Source organism: Empidonax traillii, unplaced genomic scaffold, assembly GCF_003031625.1.
Source record: "Empidonax traillii isolate 1590-97213 ecotype Southwest subspecies unplaced genomic scaffold, ASM303162v1 scaffold267:size678996, whole genome shotgun sequence".
NCBI classification, from domain to species: domain Eukaryota; kingdom Metazoa; phylum Chordata; class Aves; order Passeriformes; family Tyrannidae; genus Empidonax; species Empidonax traillii.
Genome location: NW_020955460.1, coordinates 372,503 through 394,485, shown reverse-complemented (window position 1 = coordinate 394,485; position 21,983 = coordinate 372,503). Strand labels below are relative to the sequence as shown.

Here is a 21,983-nt window from a genome sequence, read left to right as displayed (position 1 = left end):
CCTCCCCCGGGCTCGTCATCGCGCTGCGCCCGCCCCGTCACTGCGAGCGCCGCGCCCAAGGACGGGGCGCCCGCGGCCGGGCAGGAGCGAGCGGGGCCGGGGCTGCACCGAGCCCAGCCGAGCGGGGCAGGGACCGAGCGGGGCCGGGGCTGTAACCGAGCCGAGCCGAGCGGGGCAGGGACCGAGCCCAGCCGAGCCGGGCCATGAGCGGCCCCGCGGACGATGAGAAGCTGCGGCTGCAGCAGCTCCGCGCCCTGCGGCGCCGGTGGCTGCGGGACCAGGAGCTGAGCGAGCGGGAGCCCGTCCTGCCCCCGCGCAAGCTCGGCCCTGTGGCCGCCTTCTGGGAGGGTTTCCTGCGGCCCGGGGGGCTGTGGCGGCAGCAGGTGAGGGGGACGGGGGGCTCGCCCGGGGCCCGCCCGGGGCCCGCCGGCCCCCCCTGACCCGCCCCTGTCCCCGCAGGTGTACAAGGCCTACCAGACCAGCGGCTTCATCCTGGTGCGGGTGCTGATCCCCGCCTGGATCGTCACCTACTACGTGAAGTACCACCTCATGGTGCGCGGGGCAGCCCCGGTGAAACCCTGCGGGGGGGTTGGTGTGAGGGCTGGTTGTGTTGGGCTGCAGGATAAGGTGACCTCCCGTGGCCTGTCCACCTCTTGCTTTTCCTTTCTTAGGTGTCAGAAATATATATATATATTTTTGGTGATATTTTATCATAAAAAAATCGCTCTGGTGAGGCCTCCACCTGCAGTGCTGCCTGCAGGGTTGGGGTTCCCGGTACACAAAGGACGTGGAGCTGTTGGAGCGAGTCCAGAGGAGCCCACGGAGATGCTCCAAGGCTGGAGCCCCTCTGCTCTGGAGCCAGGCTGGGAGAGCTGGGGGGGTTCACCTGGAGAAGAGAAGGCTCCAGGGAGACCTGAGAGCCCCTTGCAGGGCCTAAAGGGGCTCCAGGAGAGCTGGAGAGGGACTGGGGACAAGGGATGGAGGGACAGGACACAGGGAGTGGCTTCCCACTGCCAGAGGGCAGGGTTAGATGGGATATTGGGAAGGAATTGTTGGCTGTGAGGGTGGGCAGGCCCTGGCACAGGTTGCCCAGAGAAGCTGTGGCTGCCCCTGGATCCCTGGAAGTGTCCAAGGCCAGGTTGGATGGGGCTTGGAGCAACCTGGGCTGGTGGAAGATGTCCCTACCCATGGCAGAAGAATGGAATGAGATGATCTTTAAAGTCCTTTCCACCCCAAATCATTCCATGATTCTGTGATTTATGGCAGTACCCAGCTTTTCCTGTGCTGCCTCCTGTGAGCTGGAAAGCTGTGTCTGAGTTGTTGCTTTCCTGGAGGAATGGTGACCATGGGAATAACCAGGACAGCTGCTGGGGTGGGGAATGGGAAGGGCCAAGGCACGGATGGGGGAACAGACCTTCCACTTCCACAGCCTTCCCTGGCTAATACAGGTGTTCCTGTATTAGCCTCACATATTTCTTTCACTGGTGAAAAGGGCCTGGCCTGAGGAGCCTTGTGCTCAGCAGAGCTTGTGTTCTGGAAGGCTCTTGTCCCCCATTTTGGAAAGCCTTTGTGCTCCCTCCAAGTAACACTCTTTTCTTTCCCTTTTCCCTCTCTCCCCCCCTCCCCCCAATTCCAGAAAACGCCCCACGGAGTGATCATGGCAAATCCACGGATATTCCCAGTAAGTCAGTTAACACTTGTTTTGTCTTCCAGCTTTGTCAGACAGATGGGAAGGGGTTCCATGGGGAGAAGTGCAAGTCTGTGCAGCAGCTGAGGAATCCCTGGTAGAGACTCCGGAGGGATGTGGTGGGTTCTGGGGGCAGCCTGTCCTGGAGCAGCACAGGAACAGTGTTTTTGGGCAGTTCTCATCCTGTCCTCGGAGCAGACAGTCCTTGTTTCAGTGGGACCTCCTCTGTAGCTGCAGAATTTGGGGTACTTGGCTGACAGTACCTGGCTGACGTGGCCCATGGGGTGGAAAACACAAACATTCCCTTTGGGAATGGGTGTTTAAAGCCTCTGTGGTTATTAACACATGGACTGACAGCACTGTCAGCACTGGGATTGTTGGTTCTGGCTTGGTCCCAGGTGTCCCTGCAGGTCGCCCATGCTCAGGGTCCCCACAGATTTGGTCACCTCAGTTTGGGGTGAGTTTTGTGAGGCAGAGAGGGTCACGTTGCTTGGTCTGTTTTCAGGCTGCTCTGAGCTGTTACTCACTGATTGGTGTAACAAGTCAGAGAGCAAACACTCTCCCAGAAAATCCACCCTGCCCTTTCTGACAGCTGCACACTTTCGGCAGTTCTAACAGGTTCCATCCCTCACAACCACGCAGCAACATTCTGAAGGTCAGGCTGTTGTCCTCTGTCTTCAGCCTAGTTTTTCAGTCAGCTTAGATCAGCTCAGTGGGCCAGGACAGTGCCTGGAGCTGGGACAGGCAGCACTGGGGCAGCAGGTTGGTTTGTGAGGGATTACATGTCTCTCCATGGTCTCCAGGCCCTGGGTTTGGACTCCCTGAACCCTGTGCTGTGCTGAGGGGGGTTATGCAGTGCTATAAGTCCAGTGTACATTTTTAAAACAAGACAAGTCTCGAACTGTTTGGCTGCTGTTCCGTGGTGAAGCAGGTGCAGGTTCAGGTGGTTTGGCTGGGATGTTATTCCTGTATCCTGGGAATGTTGGGTGAGTGTGTTCTGAGTGAGTTGCAGTAAGATTTTTGGCTGGGAGTGGGGAATTTGCAGGTTCCCTGAAGGACTGGGCTGTGCAGGGAGGGGCTGGGTGCAGGAGGGAATGCTCACCACTCTCTCATCCCTCAGGGGGACAAGATTTTAGAGACTGGAGAAGTCATGCCACCCCTGAAAGAAGATCCCCACGAGCACCACTGATGACTGGGAGCTGATTTCCTCCTTCAGCAAACACAGCAGGAGCTGCACCTGCTTTCTCTGTTCTATAAAAGTCTTTATTCTGCATCGCCTCAGCTTCTCTCATTTACTGTCTCCTCAGCCCACATCAGGTGCTCCTCTGTGTGAGTTCCTTTGGCCTTTGGTGAGTGTCATTGCTGGGTCCTGGTGATCCCCAGCCCCCTTCCCCACCTTTAATCTGACCTGACAGACCTGCCAGCAGGACAGTGTGACCTCAGAGGGACAGGAGAGATGCTGTGGGTCCCGGGATTTTGGAGCAGGCTGCCCTGAGGAGGGGTGTCACTGTGAGCTCCTCTCACACACACAGTTCTGCTCTCCTGCCCTACCAGACTCTTTTCTACCAACCAATTCTGACAGGTTTCCAGTGAAAATTAAGTTTTCATCTATGTCATCCCATTTCTCTGCCTGGGGAGGGTGGCAGAAGAGACACTGCCAAAATTCCTTTTTACCCCTCATTTCTCTGCCTTCAGCCCCTTTGGAGGGGGAGTCTTCCAGCCCCCAGTGGCCCCATGTACCTGGGGCACTTCTTACTGGGAAGAGTGTCCTGTTGGGACAGGGAGCTGGGGTTAGTGATCCCTATGGATCCCTTCCAGCCTAAGATATTCTGTGATTCAAAGTGTTTTAGCAGCTGCTTTGGGGATAGAAAGGGTTAAACCAGCCCCGAGGTGCGTACCGGGAGGGTCTGGGACAGAAACCCCTCCTGAGCCACGTGAGACCCGTACAGCCCGTGTTTGTGAGGTGGGGGGACAGGCCAGAGCCCCCCTGCTGTGTTTGGGGACAGCCAGACCCCTCAGAACTGCTCTGGGAGGGATTTGACCAACGTGGCAAACACAGGGAAAACTGTCCTGCAGTCAGAGCAGATCAGGGAGGCACAGACCCCACGTCAGGCTCCTGGCCCAGCCCCCAGGCCCTGGCCAAACCCACAGCCATCCCTTTCCTTGGGTGCAGTCATGGGCTGGGAGGAACCAGCAGCATCCTGTGGGTCATCACTGGGAGGCCCTGGAGGGGCTACTGGGGCAGGCTGGGAGTCACTGGGAGAGCTGGAGAGTCAGCAGGGCTTGGGGGGTCACTGGGAAGGTAAAGAGTGAAGGGACTGGGGTTGATGGGGGCCCTTTAGGGTTATCAGTAGCAATAGGGGGCTGCCTCAGAACTCCAAGGTCACCCTGCACACTTGTGCTTATGAGGAACTGGGGGCTGTGACACCTCCAGAGGACACACCACACCCATGGGGATGCCCCATCCCCCCAGGGCTCCCAGATTCCCCCAAAGAAACCCTGATCCCCCCAGGGCTCCCAGATTCCCCCAAGGAAACCCTGATCCCCCCAGGGCTTCAGATTCCTCCCAGGGAGCCCTGACAACTCTCCTGCTCTAGTGAGAATTCCCCCAGAGCTCCAGGGAATTCCTAGTACCCCCAGAGGCCCATGGACATCCCCACAGCTCCAGCACCCCAGAGCCACCCTGATCCCCCAACTTCCCTGCAGTGTGGGGCCCAAGGGACCGTTCTAGGCCACAGACTCAGTCCCAAGGATCACTTTGGTGTTTTGGATCAGATAATCCTCCCTGAGGAGAGGGGTTTGATGCCTCTCCCTTCAACAGGGAGGGGTTTGAGTGTCACAACCCCTCCATAAAGGAAATAGAGGACATGGAACATGTCCTGACACCGTTACAGAATCATTCATGTCCATCACCTGGCTGTCCCACTGAAGGTGTGTCAGTCAGTGAGCAGGACCACCCGCCTGCTGTGAGACCCCACACTGCTGACAGCTGCTGGACACCTGCAATGCAAAACTATTGCTCTCAATTTCTGTGAGTCTTACTTCCCTTGTGCTAAATGTGGGTGATGCACCATCTTGACAATGAGTGCAAAACTCCTCTGGGTTTGTACAATACTGTTCTCTCAGATGTCCTCAGTGTTGCACACAGGTACATGCAGTACATCTTCTGCTTAACTTCCTTTTGAGGTCCCTTCTGGCTAAAAAAACATCACTGCTCAGTGCTGGATACACATATAGATAATCCCAGAGTCACAGACTGGTTTGGGTTGGAAGGGACCTTAAAGCCCATCTCATTCCACCCCCTGCCAGGGGCAGGGACACCTTCCACTAGCCCAGGTTGCTCCAAGCCCCGTCCAACCTGGCCTTGGACACTTCCAGGGATCCAGGGGCAGCCACAGCTTCTCTGGGCAACCTGTGCCAGGGCCTGACCACTCTTAGGTAGTACATATATACTATATATTTAGACAAGAGTTACCTTTCTTTGCACCTGCCTTGCTGCAGAAAGCCTTCCATTGCAACAGCTCAAGGACCCCTGGGAGGGAAATTTCCTCCCAAATAGGTGACAGATCATATGACTGTCTGTCCTGCCCTTTGAGAGCCATCAGGACCTTCTTTGTTCCTCAGGCTAAAAACAGGAGGGTTGAGGGCAGGCACCAGAAAGGAGCCACTTGCCCAAGCCAGGGTGGAGGTGGAACAGAGATGAGAATGAAGGGAAGCATTCATTCAAGCTTGGTGTCTTGAGAAATGAGGACTGGAAGACCTTTGGGATGTGGAACACACCAACCTTTCCTCCCTCTCACCTGAGGTGCCTCAGGAGGAGCTGTTGGCTCCAGCACTGGCTGCCAGAACACAATGGGAAGTGTCCTTGTGCCGACCCTGGGTGTGTGTCCCTGTGCTTGGCCAGTGGGACCTGCTCCAGGTCACCTCCCAGCCTCTCCCACCCCGCAGGGTGTCCCCATGACACAGAGCTCACAGTCAGTGCCAGGCAAGCTCACTTACTGGAGAGACACAGAGCTGAGTCTGCACTGCCATACACTGCAATCCATGAGGATTCACATCCATAATCCATGAGGATCCACATGACCTTACTTGCTGGGTCTTGGCTGTGCAAGTCTGAGGCACTGGGGAAATGGCTGATGCTCTTCTCTACGGTGGAAAGTCGTGGTGGATGGAGAATCTTCACAGCTGGAGGAACGCAACGTTTGTATCATCAAAAAAGGCTGGGGATGGCCCAGGCAGCCACAGGCCAGATAGCTCCAGGAAAAAACGTGGAATGAGTCCTTTTAGGAGGCATGGCAGGGGGAGGAGGAGCAGGGAAACACTCAGTGTGGAGTTACAGTGCCTGAAAACGATTGTTTTCTGTGATGAGGTTTGCTCAGGGCAGAGGAGAGGTGACGTTCCCCTCACCTTCAGCCACACTCTGCATTCTCCTACAGCACTCAGTCATTCCCAGGAATGACTTTTGACTGGCTGGGAGAGCTAGGGGAGTTCAGCCTGGAGAAGAGAAGGCTCCAGGGAGACCTTAGAACCCCTTCCAGGCCTAAAGGAGCAAGAGAGATGGAGAGGGACTGGGGACAAGGGATGGAGGGACAGGACAAGGGGAAATGGCTTTCCACTGCCTGAGGGCAGGGTTAGATGGGATATTGGGAAGGAATTCTTGGCTGTAAGGGTGGGGAAACCCTGGCACAGGTTGCCCAGAGAAGCTGTGGCTGCCCCTGGATCCCTGGAAGTGTCCAAGGCCAGGCTGGACGGGGCTTGGAGCAACCTGGGCTGGTGGAAGGTGTCCCTGCCCATGGCATGACAGACCTTCCAACTCAAACCATTCCATGACTGTGATTCCTAACAGAACACACTGACATCATCCACTACATCAAATCACTCCCTAACTGGGCAAAGTTAACTTTTTGCATTTATTCTCCAGATATGGAGGGCCACGCTGGGGATTTAATTCCAGCCAGGAGCTCCCCCATCCTGCCAGCAGAGCTGGGTGTCAGCAGCTGTTTGTGTCATGCCCTGTAGATGTGATGTCAAAGCCCACACAAACTGCAGTGACTCCCCTCCTCCTCCTCCTTTCCCTCAGGGCTGTGCAGTCCCACTGCTCACACTCATCAATAATCCTGTGCATGACAGAAGGGGCTGAACTCGACTGCCCACACACGGGTGTGCAGAGGCATTTTGGGTGCTCTGAGGATCCAGCTGCTACTCAGGCTGAAGAGCTCAGGGATGAAGATACCCAGCAGGTCTTGTGTGGCTGAGCTGTGTGGCCACCCTGGGGTACCTCAGTGGCACCAGAGTGCAGGGACACTGTGGTGTCCAGAGGTGTCACCGAGTTCCCACACTAACGCTCCACGGTTTGGCTGCTGACAGGTTCTACTCAAACACCCACCGAGGTGGAGCCAGCAGATCCTGTTAAGCCCAACTTCCCCCTTTTCCCAGGGGATCCCAACAGATTTTACACCATGATGGGCAGAGGAGTCCCACCAGCCATGCTGGGATGGTTGGGGTGTCCTGTGCAGGAGTTGGACTTCGGGTCCTTCTGAGTCCCTTCCAGCTCGGGATACTCCATGATTTTGGGGTGCTGATCTGCCCATGCAGGGCTGGGATACCTGTCCTGTGCTTCCCTCAGGCACAGGCTGGGCTCTGGGGGAGCACCAAGCCCCCAGCTGCCCCAGTGCAGGAATTCCCCTGTGAGCAAGGGTAGTGTGGGGCTGGGTTGGGATGTTCGTGGGGAAATGTAGCTCTGGGTTGGGATGTCCACGGGGGGTGGATGTAGCTCAGCGATGTGCATCGAAGTAGCCCGAGAGCTGCGGCTCACGGTGGGGGAAGGTTTCGGGAGGGCCGGGATGCTCCGAGCCGCCCTCCCAGCCCCGCTGTCGGCTCCCCGCCGTCCCTCGCCGGGCCTCGGCCGCCCATGGCCCGCAGCGCCGACAGCTCCCGCCGGCTCCCGGCTCGCTTGATGTGCCGCCAGGTCATTAAGCGCTGTAATTACCGGGCAGGCGCAGCGGCTCCTGCCGGGTTCACTCAGCCCCGGGCTCCGCTCTCCGCATCCCGGGATCCTCCCTCCCCTCACGGCGGCGCCTCCCGGGGCAGCGCTCGGGGACCCTGCGGGGCGCTCGGACCCTCAGTGTGAGCGGGCTCGGGGCCTTCCCGACCCGACCCGAGGAAGCCTCCGGGACCCCCTCGGGACCCCCTGAACCCCCCGGATCCCCCGGCCCGTCCCGCCGCCCCTCAGGGCAGCGCCGCCTGCGCTGCGACCCCCGCGCCGGGGGGCGGCGCTCTCCCCCCCGCGCCCGCGAAGCACTCTGGGAGTTGTAGTCCTCGCCCGCTCCTCGGCTCCCGCCGCCCTCCCGCCCCCTCCCTCCGCCGCTCCCGCCCGCCCGGGACCCCTCCGGGCCGCCCCGGCCCCCTCCAGGCCGCCCCCGGCCCCGACCCGCCGCTCCCGGGGCCCCTCTGAGCATCCGCCTTCCGCTTCCTGCGCGCGGCGCCCCTCGGGGCTCGTAGTCCCGCCGCGCTATTCACGGCGGTCCCTGCGCTGTGTCCGCGCCGCTCGCCCGCGGCCGGGCCGGGGCGCTGCGCCACGACGGCGGCGGCGGCGGCGGCGTAGGGAGGGAGGGCGGGCGGGGGCCGGGCCGGGCCGTGCCGTGCGGCTGCTCCGCCCGGGGAACGCGCGGGGCCGGGGCGCGGAGCGGCCCCTCCATCCCCAGGTGAGCGGCGGTGCCGGGGGAGCGGGGCCGGGCCGCCCGCCCGGGGCCTCCCGGCGCAGCCTCGCGGGCCGCGGCTCTGCCCGCGCCGGGGGCTCCCGGAGCTCGCCCGGCCGGGGGTCGGTCGGGCCCGGCCGCCCCGCCACACCTGTTGCCGGTGGGCCCGAGCCGGGGCTGGAGGCCGGGGCGGCCCGGGGGGAGGGAGGGTGGGGTCGGGGTCCCTTCGGCGGGGGTTTGGGGTGACCTGGGGGCTGCGGGGCCCCCCTCGCGCCCCAGCGCGGCCGCACGCCCGGAGCGGCATTACAGGGCTTGAGGGTCCCGCAGCGGCCGCGGGGGGACGGGGGAGGCTTCGTGATTCCCCGCGTTAGGCTGCGATGCCCGACTTGCCCTCGCCCTGCGCTCGGGGCAGGGAGAGCTGAGCTCCTGGTTCTACCCTCGGGCAGGGGAGCCCGGCTTGGGGCTCTGCTGGGCAGGGGAGCTGGCTTAGGGCACTGTTGGATGCCTGCTCCGGGCAGGACCACAGCAGAGCCCCCGGTACCCAGGGCTGCCTGTCCTTCTGGTCTGCACTCTCACCTCCCGGTTAGAGCCCCCCACTGGGGGCTGACCAGGGTTTTGTGCAGTTTCTTTTGCGAGTTTGCCCTTTAGAATCAGGTGGCTGCTCTTATACTTGGGTCTTGAATATCCTGAGGCTGTTGGGGTCCTGGTGCCTCATCCAGACCCCTGGATTTTGGTGCACATCAGCTCAGCTGCAGGTGAAGCATGTCAGCCTCCAGGTCCTGGGTGTAGAAGTCTTACAGAGGACGAGGCTCTGTAAAAGGCTCTGTGCTGACCCACCTCCCCATTTGCCAAGCTTCTCTCTGCCCTGCTTGCTCCTGCATCTGGGGTGCATCCCCCCCCAGGCGCCAGGAAACAGCTGAGGTGGTCATCTGGTGAGGGGGGATAGAATAATGCGCGTGTTGTGTTTGAAATGTCATCCTGTTTCCTCCAAGCTTGTCTTCAGATGGGAATCTCAGTGCTCGCCGCTCCACAGGCCCGGGATACGGCTGGGTGGGTTCTCACGGTCGGATAGAAGGTTATCTGGGAAGTGCTCAGTGCCCGTGGCCTGGGGCACTGGGATGGGATGTACTGCACTGCTGTGGGTGGGTCAGGAGCTGGTGGAGACCAGGAATGCGTTTGGAAGGAGCTGAGGTGCGGAGGAGGGGGTGCACAATCCCCCGTGGCTCTGAACGCAGAGATCTCACCACACTTTGCACGTTGTCACCCGGGGGACTTGTGCTTCAGGGCTGTGCTCCTCCCTGAACTGGAGCAGACCCACGGTGGTATCTCAGCCTCCTGGGAGGCTTTTGTGTGGCTGTTTTTTGAGACCCACTGCCGAACAGCTTGGATTGTCCCCCTGGCTGGGCCAGAGCAGGACTGAGCTCTGCCTGAGGAATGTTTCAGAGGCAGGATTCAAATTACCCCGATTTGATGTACACGGGGATATTAACTTGGTTAAAGTTGCATCAGCTTCTGTTTGTGTCCAGGGCTTTAACAATTCAAGGCAGAAGGTAAGACCCAGCAGTGCTCCTTCCTCGAGAGGGGCTGGAGGGCTGCAGAGGCCTTTGAAGGTTGGATGTGGCTTTGCTAAGCCCCGTTGCTTTGGCAGGAGGGAGAGCAGCCTCCTGCAGCCTGGAGACTTGGTGTGTGAGGGAGCCCAAGGCGTGGGCCAGCCACGGTGTCTCCTGAATTGGAACAAATCCCGAAAAACCAAAACTGCTAAAGTTGTGCATAAAAAAGGTCGGGCGTTACGCCCAGGCTCGGAGCTGCCTCAGAGGAGCGGAAGGGCTGGGTGACCCCGTGGAGGAGCCTGGATGCCCTCAGGAGGCTGAGTGACCTCTGCTCCCCTGGGCTGTCTCCCTTATCTCTGCTCGGAATACCGCTGGCTTTGCAGAGGGAAGTGGCCAAAGCTGAGTGCTGTTGGTGCTCCCTCAGCCAGCTGAGTGCTGTTGGCTTTATCTCATGGAAAACATGCTCTCCTCTGTCCCAGAGCTTTTGTGGGAGCTTTCCAAATTTGCAGTGGTTGCATGTGAGATGTAGAGAGAGACCCAACCTCTGCCCTCCCCGCGTGCAGCCATGGTTGTGCTGATCTCCTCAGGTGGGAACATCATCTGCTCCCAGGTGAGATGCAAGTGGGAGAAATGCTTTTTTCCTCTTCCCACCTCACCTGAATCCAGGCTTGTTTGTTTCTGGCTTCGTTCTGACCCTTGCTGTGAGCAGAGGGGTCTGGGAAGGACCAGACCCGGTGGCATTTCTCTGAGTGAGGGTCTTTATGAAGCAGGGGGAGGCTGGAGCAAGGGGCAGTGACTGCCTGTGGTCAGAGCCGTGGGCAGGGGGAGAGGAGATGGATTTGTAAAGTGTGTGCCAGCCCAGTGTCCTGCTGCAGTGGCTCTCTCCAAGTGCCCAGAATTGGGAGGAACCTTGTGAGCAGCCCATTTGGAACGTGGGGGCTCTGAGCAAGGTCAGGCACAGCGCAGCCCTCCTTGGGAAAGCTGCTTACGAGGGTGGGACAGGTGAGTCAGTGGCTTCCTCCTCATTTTCCGTCATAATCCCACTCCTGGGAGCGAGGTGGGCTGCCTGCCTGCTCCCTGGGAGCCTGCTGGATCTGCCTGCGTTTGCCTCAACCTTGGGGGTTGCTGTTGGACCCTTCCTGAGTGCACAGTCCTCGAGCTGGGCAGGGAGGAACAGGCTACTCCGAATTTCTGTCACACGTGCTGTTTGGAGTGCTGACACATTTAGCCATGGCAGCTGAGGAAGCCAAGAGAGGCAGAGGGGCTGCTTGCTGCCTGCTCAGGAGAAACTTTTAACCCTTGCCCTCACAGCTCGCTTCCCTGTGTCAGGATGGCCGATAGGAAGTGCCCGTGGTGTTCCCAAAATCTGCTCGTCCTCAGTCACTTAAAAAGATGAGGAGGATTTTTTGTGTGTGCCGTTTCCTCTTGCTCTGGAAAAAAAAAAAAATACTGCTGCCCTGGTGCCTGGGCAGGAGGGGGAAGGGGGAGCCCTGGCAAGGAAATAAGATCCAGAGAAACGTGTCACCAGCAGAAAGAGCAATTGTTTTCCTGCATTTCCATGGCAGAGCGTTGTCCTGTTCAGGCAGCCCGTGTTTGACAGCCAAGATAATACATTTATATTGATGTAATTAGCGGGACGTGGAGTTTGCTGAATGGCTCCGGGGCAGCCTGCTTTTCACTCTAACTCCAGCAAATAGATCAGGGAGGGCTGGAAAGCTGCCGTGGGTTGCTGGAATTGGCCCGTTGGGTTTCTGGAGGTTGAATACATAACTGCTGATATTTCCTATTGTGCTGTACCCTGCCTATTTGAAAAGAAAATAACTCGAGGGAACATGGGGCTATTTTTGCCAGCTTGAGATGATCAAGTTTGATTTCTAAAAACTGAAGCCGAGTCTTTAGGCTTGCACATTAAAACTAGTGTTGGAACCATATCTCTGTTCCCCCACAAAGTCGTGCCTCCGTGCTCTGCCAACGGTGGCAACTCTAATGCGTGCTCATAAAAAAAAAAAGAGCCTCTCTGTTCCTGCAGTGCAGCCACTTTTGTAGCAAGGAGGGTGCTGGGGAAACGCTGTGGGGGCTAAGCAGCCTCAGCACCAGGGGAGGGTGACAGTGGCACCACGTCAGGGTACCAGGGTGGTGCCCTGCCCCAGCCCTGGCGTTGACAGCCCTTGCCAAAGCTGCGGGGTTATCAGTGCACACCCACTCTGGTAAAATAGAGACTGAGACCTTACAAAAGCTGTTGTCCCCTCTGTGATGCCACCCAGCTGCATTTCTAGCAAGGTGTTTCCTACAACACCAGAGTTTCCTGTTCAGCACCTTGTTCCCAGTCCCAGCCCAGATGATTTTGGTTTACTAAAGATGTCATGGACAGCTTCCCAGCTTGGGTTGTGTCCTCCTGCTCCTGCAACAAAAAGGTTTGCAGAGATGGTAACTCTGGACAGCTTTGTTGGGGTAGCAAGTGAACTCCCCTGTGTTTGTGCCGGTCCTTGGAAGTGGGAGCATGGCATGAGGGTCCTCGTGTGCAGGGCTGTGTGTTCCCCTGTGGCAGCCCTGCTCTCCACAGAGCCTGCAGCACTGGTGTGGTCACAGGCTTGCTCTCCAGCTTGCCTCTCAGTTCTCCTGCCTGCAGACTAAGGCAGCAGGCAGAGCTGGGGCAGTCCTTGGAATTCCAGCACAGCCCAGAGGGTTTGTGTTGAGCTGCTGGGTGCTCAGAGCTTTCCCTTCCTACTCCATCCCTATGTGAACAGGTGCCCTACAAGGAAAATGATGTGGTGCCACACACACTGATGTGGCACTTGTGGGGTGCTCTGTCCTCTGGTGTTGGTCTCACTCCCTCATTAGCTCTAAGCCTCCAGCCTTTCCACTTGGAGATGCTGTGGGCTGGAATTCTCTTTGTAGCCAGTTTGCTGCACAGACCCTTGGGTTAAAAGGTCCTTTTGAACCTGAATCAGTCCCTTATTTACTTTTTACTGGTCCCTGAGTGGCATCTCTTGCCCACTCTGTATCCACCTCTCTGTCCTACACTGGTTCCATTAGCAGCCCATATCCAGGTGTTCACCACAGGACATCTCCCCACTGCCTGGAATTCTCAGTGGTGGGGAGTGCTGGAAGAGAAAAGCTCTTTGTGAGTTCACTGTGACCTCCCCCAGGGACATTGTGCTGCACCTGATGTTGTGGCTGTGGGGATGCTGGGCAAGGTGAGGGAGCAGAACAGGGTCTGTTGCTCTTGGTGCTTCCGCTGTGCTCCCAAAGAGACTCAGGGATTGCATTGTTCTGACTGAATCCTTATTTTTGTGCTCCCTCCCCAACCTCAAACAGAGGAAGTGAGAGTGTGCTGGTGAGCCAGACACTTATGGACAAGGGTTCTTGTTGCCTCCATCTGCTAAAAGGCCATCCGAAAGGAGACAGCTCTTTCCTAAAGCATGGATTTCACTAGAACAGGTTGTTTTGAGAGCAGAGAATGCGAAGGAGGAAGGGGAAATATCTCGGAGGAGGGAGGTTTGCCGAGGCAACTACTTGAACGTCATGGCTTCTGGGGGTGGGATGGGCACGTTTGGCATAATCAGAGGAATTTGTACTGTAGAATTTCCAGTAGATGTAACTGCTAATGATGTCCTGGCTATGCAGAGTAATTAACATCTCTTTCTGTATTTGAACATTCAGGCAGCGTGCCCCGCCAGACACCGCTGTGCTCACATCCGGCCCCTCGGGAGCTCCTGCCCTGTTGCTAATTGTGGAGAGCTGTCCAGAGTCCTTGTCCACGCGATCCTGCCGTGCTCTCTCCTGCCCTGCTCCCTCCTGCCCTGCTCCCAGGGTGCTGTTCCTGCTCTGATGCCAGCTCACAGCACAGCGCTGAGCAGCAGCCACCGGCAGAGAGAGTGAGGCCAATGCTGGGCACAGAATTATAAAGTCACAGCCAAAGGCTCTGAAACCACGAGTGAGGAATCTGAGCTAACCCAAAAGCAGACTCGTCGTGTCTCCAGACAGGACCAAGCTCCAGCTGGATGCCTGGGAAGCACAGAGCCTTCTGCCAGCTGGAGTTCGAGTGGATGCTGATGGAGTGACGTGAGGTTGGTTGTGTTTGCTGGGGTGATGCTGATAAACCCGGAGTCTCAGCAGCCATTTGTTCTTACGTGCCTTTCTCCCCTCTCTGTCCTCCAGCTCAGCAGCTGCTCCTGCCAGGCTTGGTGTGCTCCCAGTGCTCCTGCAGACACCTCCTAGCATGGTCCCCGTGCCAGGCTGCTCCGCGGGTGCCAGCAGTGCCCGCCCGGCTCCAGGGACACCAGGCTGACCCCACACCCCTGGCACCGCACCCGCCGAGCAGGAACCGTCTGGGGTGAGAGGCTTTTCTGACTCAGCTCTGGGCTGGGCCGGGAGGGGCTGAAAGGAAGACCTTCTCTGCTCTGGTTTGTAAGCACAGTTACCCTGCTTTGTGTCTCGGTCTTGTTGTTCTTCCTTGTTTTGATTCCTCCTTCGAGCGTTTCCCTCTCCGTGCTGTCTGCGTGAAGGCCACATGCTCGTGTGGGTAGGGAGACTGGTGTCCCCTGGCTTGCTTCTGGTGAAGAGGAAACTGTAATAGTGGAAGAGAAGTTGTGGGGTCTGCCAGGATCTCGCAGTCTTAAGCAGTGGACTGTCCCAGGGCGTGTTTGAAGTAGTGCAAGGGCAGGGGAATAAGTTGGTCTCAGAAACTCTGCGTTGCTTTGCCTGCAGTAACCACTGTGGCAGTTCCCAGGCCAGGACTGGGACAGAGAGGTGGCTGTGTTGTGCCTTACATGGCTGGGCTGCTTTCAGAATGGAGATTGAGAGCCTGGGCTGTGGAGACAGGACGAGCTGGTGGGAAGCCAGTCTGAGCTTGGACCTTCAGGGTACTCTTGTGGTGTGTGACGGTGTTGTCCTTGAGTTCTAATGATCCAGGTTGATGTGGCCTCATCCAGTTTGGAGTTTTGGATTGATCAAATGGATTCCAGCATGCTGTGTGTTGGCCCATCTGGTCTGCCTGGGTGCCTATGGATTAGCTGGAGTTTCCCTGTGACTTTGGTGTCCAGCCACAGCAGAAGGTCTGTAGGAATCTCTTACAGTTGATGGTCAGGGAAGCCAGACTGTGAACACTCTGGTCTTTGAGCACTGACTGTCTCCAGGGAGGTGTTGGTCAGGTCTGTACCATGGCTAGTTCTCACTGGTGAGAGGGATGAAGTGACATTCCTGCTTTTGGGTCAGTTTTGATTCAGCCTTGAAATGTCTTACAAATAAATGCCACTGCCATTGTTCCTGTTGCCTGACCTTGCATGTTTTAGGAAGCAGAGGCTGGTGGAGGGAAGGTTGGGGGTCTGTAGCACCACAGGCTCAGGCACCTGGATTTGTCTTGCAAGGCATTTGAGAGTGACTCCAGTAGTGTGACCTCCTCTGAGAGTGACTCCAGTAGTGTGACCTCCTCTGAGAGTGACTCCAGTAGTGTGACCTCCTCTCCATCTGCCTGTTTGGGCACTGTGAGCTCAGGATGCAGCCACTGCCCTTGGTGGAGAGCACAGTTCCCTCCCTGTGCTGGAGGTACCTCCGATGGCCTGGTAGGGCTGGCTTTGCTCTAACAAAGGCAGCTTTTTCTCAAACTGTTTGCATTATGTCTCAGCCCTCTCAGCCTTTTCCTCAGTGTCCTCATTCCTCAGTGTGACCATTGTGTTTGTTCTAATGAGTGTTCTCCTGGGAAAATACGGTTTAAGGTGTTGTGCAATTGAACACATCCTACACTTCCAGCTCTACTGGTGTGGCTGAAGAGGAGCCACTTGTGATGGAGACAGTGAGCCAGTAAAGCCCCTCTGGTGAGGAGAGGGGAGGATTGTGGTGGTGTCAGGCTCTGCTTTGTCTGTAGCACTTCATTGTCCCAGGTGTTATTCCACACCTGTAATTTCAGTTACAGTATAATCTCACAGAAGCAATGGCGTGGCTGCCACATCGGTGTGCAGAAGGATTCACGTGGTTTTTGGGATGGCCCAGCACAGAGTACAGGTGCCATGTGGAGCTGAAAGGGGGGAAAGCAGTAATGTGGTGCTTCTCCATTAAAGAAGAATTAAATTTAATGCCATTAAATGCCATTCTCATTATCTGTGCTTTCCTGCTGCCCAGAGAAGCTGGGGCTGCCCTGGGTCCCTGGAAGTGTCCAAGGCCAGGTTGAACAGGGCTTGGAGCAACCTGGGACAGTGGAAGGTGTCCCTGCCCATGGCAGGGGGGTGGAACAGGATGGACTTTAAGGTCCCTTCCCACCCAAACCATTGTGTGATGCTGTGATTCCAGAAGAGGAACTATTTTCCTCTCCAGGCCCCAAGTCTGTCCCATCTCCCTGGTTTCTCCTGGTTCCCTGTGCTCTTGGGGAAGGCAGGAGCCTCTTGTGCATTTCTTGGTGATTCTTATGCTTTTCTCTGCCTATTTTTTGTGATGGAAATGCCAAATGCCACCGTTGTCTCTCAGGCTCATCCTACCTCTGCACTTGCCTGAGGCACAGCCAGAGATGCAGTGGTTTAAATCTAGGCCATTTGGCTGGAAACTGGAACGTGGTGCCAGATTAAAGCCAGGGAAGGCCAAATTGGATAAAAATGGCAGAAGGAGACACCCGGGTGATGCTGCCTGTTGGCTCTGGGCAGGGCAGTGCAGTGAGGGCTGGGAGCTGTCTCTAGGAAGGGATGCAGCTGGATGAGGCTTGGGCAAATTACATATTTCCTGTCTGTCTAATCTGTGTTGGAATTAAAGCTGTGGTTGGGGTGTCTGGGGACAGTGTGCTCAGGGGACATCTCCTCCACCTCCTGTCTCTGAGACTTTGTTTTCCAAGTCCGTGTCCTGGATTTTCACTGGATGTGAGACTTTGTTTTTTTGCTGCAACTCTCTTCCCCTCCCTTCTGCGGTGGCCAGCTCTTCATCTGCTTATCTGTCAGCTTAGCGTGATCTGGAGATACAATCCCTGCTGTCCTTTTGGGAATGACCTCGTGTTTGTGCTGTGTTTGGGCACCTATGGCCCACTGTGAATGCGGGTTGCTGAGTGACTGGGAGGAAGGAACTCCTTGGGTCCTCAAGCCCAGTTCCCTGCTGCTGAAGACCAGTCTTCTTGTGCAGGTCATGAACTCATCCAGGAACAATCATTGGAACTAACTCTGTGCTTCTTTCCCCAGTGCTTCTGGAGCAGCTGGTCGATAGATCTGCTCTTGGAAAGGTCAGAACCCCTCCTCTGCCTCCCAGTGTCCAGCTTTCCCGGGCTGGTTGGTTGTACCTGTGCCATTGCAGAGTGTCAGCTTGCAGATGAGAGATGACTTGCACTTTTTGTTCCTTCCCTGGCTCTCTATAACCTTTCTGTCCTGCAGCAGTCGTGGCTCTCGGTGGAGGTTTGTCCTGAGAAATGTGTTGAAGGCTGCTTTGTTTCTCCATCTGGGAAGGTTGGGCTGGCTGGGCTCGTTTGTTTCCATGTTGTGCTTTTGAGTGTTTCGAGTGCAGGTGGAGCTGTGAGCTGCACAGTTTGTGAGTGTTAGCAAGTACAGAAGAGCACTTTTTGTGCTGCTGTCACTTCTGTCTTCTTTTTTAGTGTTTGTCCTTGCTGCTTGTGCCATCTTGCCCCTTCAGGAGGGAGGGATGTTGTCAGAAACAGTTGAATCAAGGTGAACCTGATAAAGCGGTGTATCGAAGAACCAGTGCCTGGCTCTTGCTCGTGGCTCTTATTCATGTTTATCTCTAGCTATGAATGTGCAATAACAACAGTTCTGTTCTGCACAGGCTGGCACAGCCTCAGACAGGACGATCTGCTGTTTACCAAGCAACACTCTGCTGTAAGTGAGAAAGGGGGGGGAAAAAGTGGTTTATTGCTGCTGGGTAACTCAGAGTGTAGTTAAACCTTTCTGAGAAGGGAGGAAACTAAGAGCACATGTGTTACTCAAGACGCATTTTTCCTGGCAAGAGTCCCGTGTGTGTGTGCTTCCTGTAAAGCATCCCTGTGTCTGCTCCTTCCCATTCAATCTGTAGCATATTGGGAGCAGGAGAGTAAGAGCTTCCTGTTTTTATAATGCAACTGGTCTCAGCAGGCAATCTGTCAGGGTGATTTTTCAGCCTGACATCTCTTGGAGCTGGGGCAGCCTGTGAGCTGAGGAGGATGACAGAACTCTGCTGCAAGGATTATAAATACAGGGAGGAAGAGATCTGGAAATGAGATCTGCTGCTTAAAGCTTCCCAAGATTGCATGCTGGGGTTTGTGTTGTTTTGTTCCTTGCCCCTGTGTATGTCTCTCTGTGGCATCACCTCTCTGCTGCTAATGAGAGGGAGGGCCCGTGCCAGCCCACACAGGCTGAGTTAACACTGAGCTCCAAAGGCACCCACAATTGGCTGGGAAACTGCAGGATACACGTGGCTCGCTGCACTTCACTGGAGCAATGTTAATTGACTTAATGGAGCACTGGGGTTGTAGGGATTGGCTTGTGTGGGCTTTTTTTAAACATTCAGACACTTCCTCAGCAGTGCCAGTGTTGCCATTTTCATGCTCGTTCAGAAACTGCTCTTCAGTTGTCAACGGAGATGAGGTTTGAAGTTAACCCTTATTTTGAAAAAAAACCTTCCTGCTTCTCCCTCTTTTTCTCCCTCCATCTTGTGATTAAGATGTTGATTGCCCTTTCAAATCTGTATAATCCCCTCTCTCAAAGTGACCGTGGTAGATTTCCAATAGCTCCCCGGATTATCTGTCACTAGTTTACAGTTGTCCAGTGCAAGGGAGAAGAGGAAACTTCACTCAGACTTTGCTGCTCGTTGCTCTGTGGCTATAAATGTACTTTTCCTATTAATCTTTCACTTCAGGCTTTGGACACCTCTTCCTCTGCCTGCATGCTTACGAAGAGTCAGTGCTGGGCTTTAAATGCAGCTCAGCCCAACTCAGCTGCTGTATATGAGTTTCTTCTGTGTTAAAGTTGGGCCAGAACCAGTTTCAAGGCAGCTGAAAGAAGGTAAAGACCCTGGAGCTTGCCCTTGCATGTTAATTCCACGGCCAGAGACACATGCTGCTGTTCTGGCCTTTGCTAAAGCGTCGCATGAAACGTGAGGTCCTGTTCTGTGCTGGTCTGGGGCTCCAGGTTAAATTATCCTGTTACCTCATTAATAGCCCATCTGGAAATGTGCTTCCAGACAGCTCACTTCAGCTGATGATACCTCTGCAAGCAGTGTACCAGTCCTTTTTCTCACAGGGATCTGGAAAACAGCTCACTTGCAGCTTCCAGTCCCCTCCGTTTCCTCAAAGGCCAGAATCCCTGGTCTCCTCTCTTCTTCCAGCCCTCTGCCCCATAGCAAACATAAGTTTCGCCCTTCTCTCCCTTTTCCACATCCTCCCAGTTGTGCTGCTTATACACTGCCTGACATCCTTGTGCCTTGTGCACCTGAAGACCTCTTGGCCCTGGGGGGTCTGACAGAGCTTCCTGAGTCACAGGACCATGGCCCAGGTCACACGGGGAGCTCTGTGGTTAAAGCTCGAGGGCTGCAAGAGCCTTCCACATCCCACTGAGTGTGCCAACCACTGGCCCATCCTTCCCGTTGTACCTATGCCTCAGTCTGTCCCTGGAGGTGCCTTCCTGCCCCTCCCTGCCAGAACCTTTGCGAGGAATTGGAACTTGCTGACACCTTCATTTCCTGCCAGGACTGCAGCACTTGGCTGCCTTGGCAGGTGAGGGCAGGGAGAAAGAGCAGCACAACTTTATTTCTTGTCCCCAGCTGTGTGCACAACATCTGCTCAGCACAGAGTGTTCGGTTCACTTGCTCTTGCTGCACTTGAGCCCTAGAGCTCTCGTGGGGTCGGTGTTGGCATCTTGGATTTCAGCCTGTACTGCGTCTGTCTGAGGTGGGTGTCTTGTTGCTTGTCTGCTCTTCCCCCACTGCCCTGTGGAAGGAGAGGGGTTGTTTACCCTTCCTCTCTTGGGGTTACTTCTTTTAACAGGGTCATCTCAGCCTGGTGAGTGCCAGCCACGCTCTGCTCTGGGACCTGGTTTTGCACATTCTGCCCCCCTGCCTGGGGCTGGGAGCTGGATCTGTCACACAGATGCTTGAACTTCTTTCCTTTGCTTGGCTGGCATGACACACCATCAGACACTGCACTCTACATCCTTAGTTATCCCATGCCTGCCGTGCTCTGTGACTTTATTCCCTCCTGACACTGCCCTGTCTCGTCCTGCACACCGTTCCCTGCTTCCCCTGGGCCCTGTGAGCGTGAGCCTCATCTGCTGTGCATGGAGGCAGGACTGGCCAGGGGCTGGCCATGCCTTCATGGTGGCTGAATGGTCTCCTCCAGCTCCAGGCCCCAGTCAGCCCCAGCTCCTCCAGCTGCACCCGCTGGCCCCTGAGCTGATTTGGGTTTCAGGGTGTGAGTTGCATCCCGCAGTCCCTGCAGAGGAGGCTGCTCCTGCCAGGGCTGTGTGTGGGCACTGGACATTCAGAGCTCTCCAGGAGCCCTGATTTCTCCCTGCCAGCAGCAGATTGCATGTGAGTGAGGGCACAGAGCTCCTGCTTTGCTGCTGAGGGTGGTACTGGGTCCCAGCACATCTGGCTCCCCAGGGCAGTGGTCATGGCCCCACGCCTGGCAGACCTCAAGGAGCTTTTGGACAAAGCTCTGAGACACAGGGTGGGATTGTTGGGGTGTCCTGTGCAGGGCCAGGAGTTGGGCTCTGTGGGTCCCTTCTGGCTCAGGACATTCTATGGATCTATGATCTTAGCCAGCCCCCAGGCAGGGGAGCTTACACAGCAGAGGGAGGAGAAGGGCTGGTTCTTGCAGCTTCAGTTCTAGAAGGAAGTGTCCTTCCTCTTGGCACAGCTTTGAGGGACGTCTTTCCCCCAGGTACATGTTGTGCCTTCTCCTGGGCCAGCTGCTCGCCCACCACCTCAGAGCTGTCTGGAGTTGAGGATGGCTGTGCTTTCATTCCTGGACCTTCCCTGGAGCAAGGGAGTAGCTCAGAGTTAACTTCATTTATAGGCTGAGGGAGTGGAAATATTAATGAAGTGACAAAGTTCTTGTCCCTGAGTCTGGGAGATTGAGAACCAAGTGAGGCTGGAAAACTCAGTTAGCACTTGAGCTGCCACGTGCCACGTGGTTCATAAATTACTGGGAAAAGGTGTCTGGGGTATCCCATCACCAGGAGGAGTTTCTGCACGTGGGACCAGCTGGGGTGAGTCTTCCTCACCGCTTTCCTCAGTGGCTGCAGCAGCTCCAGGGACCTCTGTCTCCTTCCTGCTGTGTGCCAAAGGGAAGAGCTCGGGGTTGATCCTAGGAAAAGTTGATCCTGCAGCTTCCTAGATGCATTGAAACACATTGGCCAGTTCCCTTTGCTTCCTCTTTTGCTCTCTTCAGAGCCAAAGCCTACTTTGAAGCTGGAGGGAAGGAAAGGGGGTTGGGCAGACCCAGATCTCCACCCTTCCTGCCTGTTCCACTGTGACAGGAGAGCTGGGGCCCGAAGGGTCAGCACTGCTCACTGCTGTGGAGGAATAGGGTTATCTGGAAGCATCCAGGTGACTGCTCTGCTGTCCCAGCAGCAGGAAGAACCTCCATGGGAAAGCTTTGCTGTCCTGAACTTGCTGTATGTGTCTGCTGCTCACGGTGCTGGTGGGGAATTTGAGGAAGGCTCTGCATCACGATCAGGGTAAGCTGGTGTGAGTGGCTTGGGAGAGGAGACATCAAATCTGGTTTTATTTTGGAAGCAGTATTTTGGGAGCAGCTAAACGGCATCTGTTGAAACCTGGTAATTATTGCAGCTGCGAGGGGCAGAAAACCAAAATCCAAACTCAGCATCTTGCTAAGGTGCTTAACTGTTAATTTCCATGAGTGAGATCCACCCTTCTCAAGACACTTCAATCTGTTCACATTGTTGCTTCCTCTCCAGATTAGATAGGTGGAAGCAGTGCTTTATTAATTAGAAGAAAAATCCTGCTCCCTCCTGCCAAGGCAGAGGAGCTGTTGGCAGTTTGTTCCCTCTCTGTGGCTGAAGCTTCCCCTGTTCAGCACGGGCCACGTGCCTGCAGGTCATCCTGGGGCATCTCCCTGCCCAGCGG

The 21,983-nt window shown here is 56.1% G+C and overlaps 2 protein-coding genes across 10 annotated transcripts in view; both read left to right on the top strand.

Annotated features, from left to right (window-relative positions):
* Positions 1-186: 186 nt before the first annotated feature.
* NDUFB6 (NADH:ubiquinone oxidoreductase subunit B6) lies at positions 187-2,960 on the top strand. Its single transcript, XM_027889621.1, has 4 exons — positions 187-383; positions 460-552; positions 1,637-1,681; positions 2,808-2,960. Exons 1-4 carry the CDS (start codon positions 204-206, stop codon positions 2,874-2,876), a joined length of 387 nt encoding a protein of 128 aa, XP_027745422.1. The 5' UTR covers positions 187-203; the 3' UTR covers positions 2,877-2,960.
* Positions 2,961-8,344: 5,384 nt separating this feature from the next.
* CAPN15 (calpain 15) overlaps positions 8,345-21,983 on the top strand; it is a 57,772-nt gene continuing 44,133 nt past the window's right edge. For 2 of the 9 annotated variants that reach the window (XM_027889608.1, XM_027889605.1), the window contains exons 1-3: positions 8,345-8,391; positions 13,599-14,005; positions 14,105-14,271. The gene's annotated coding sequence lies outside the window, so the exon portion shown is untranslated. The other 7 variants (XM_027889601.1, XM_027889604.1, XM_027889602.1 and 4 more) reach the window with 7 other exon arrangements.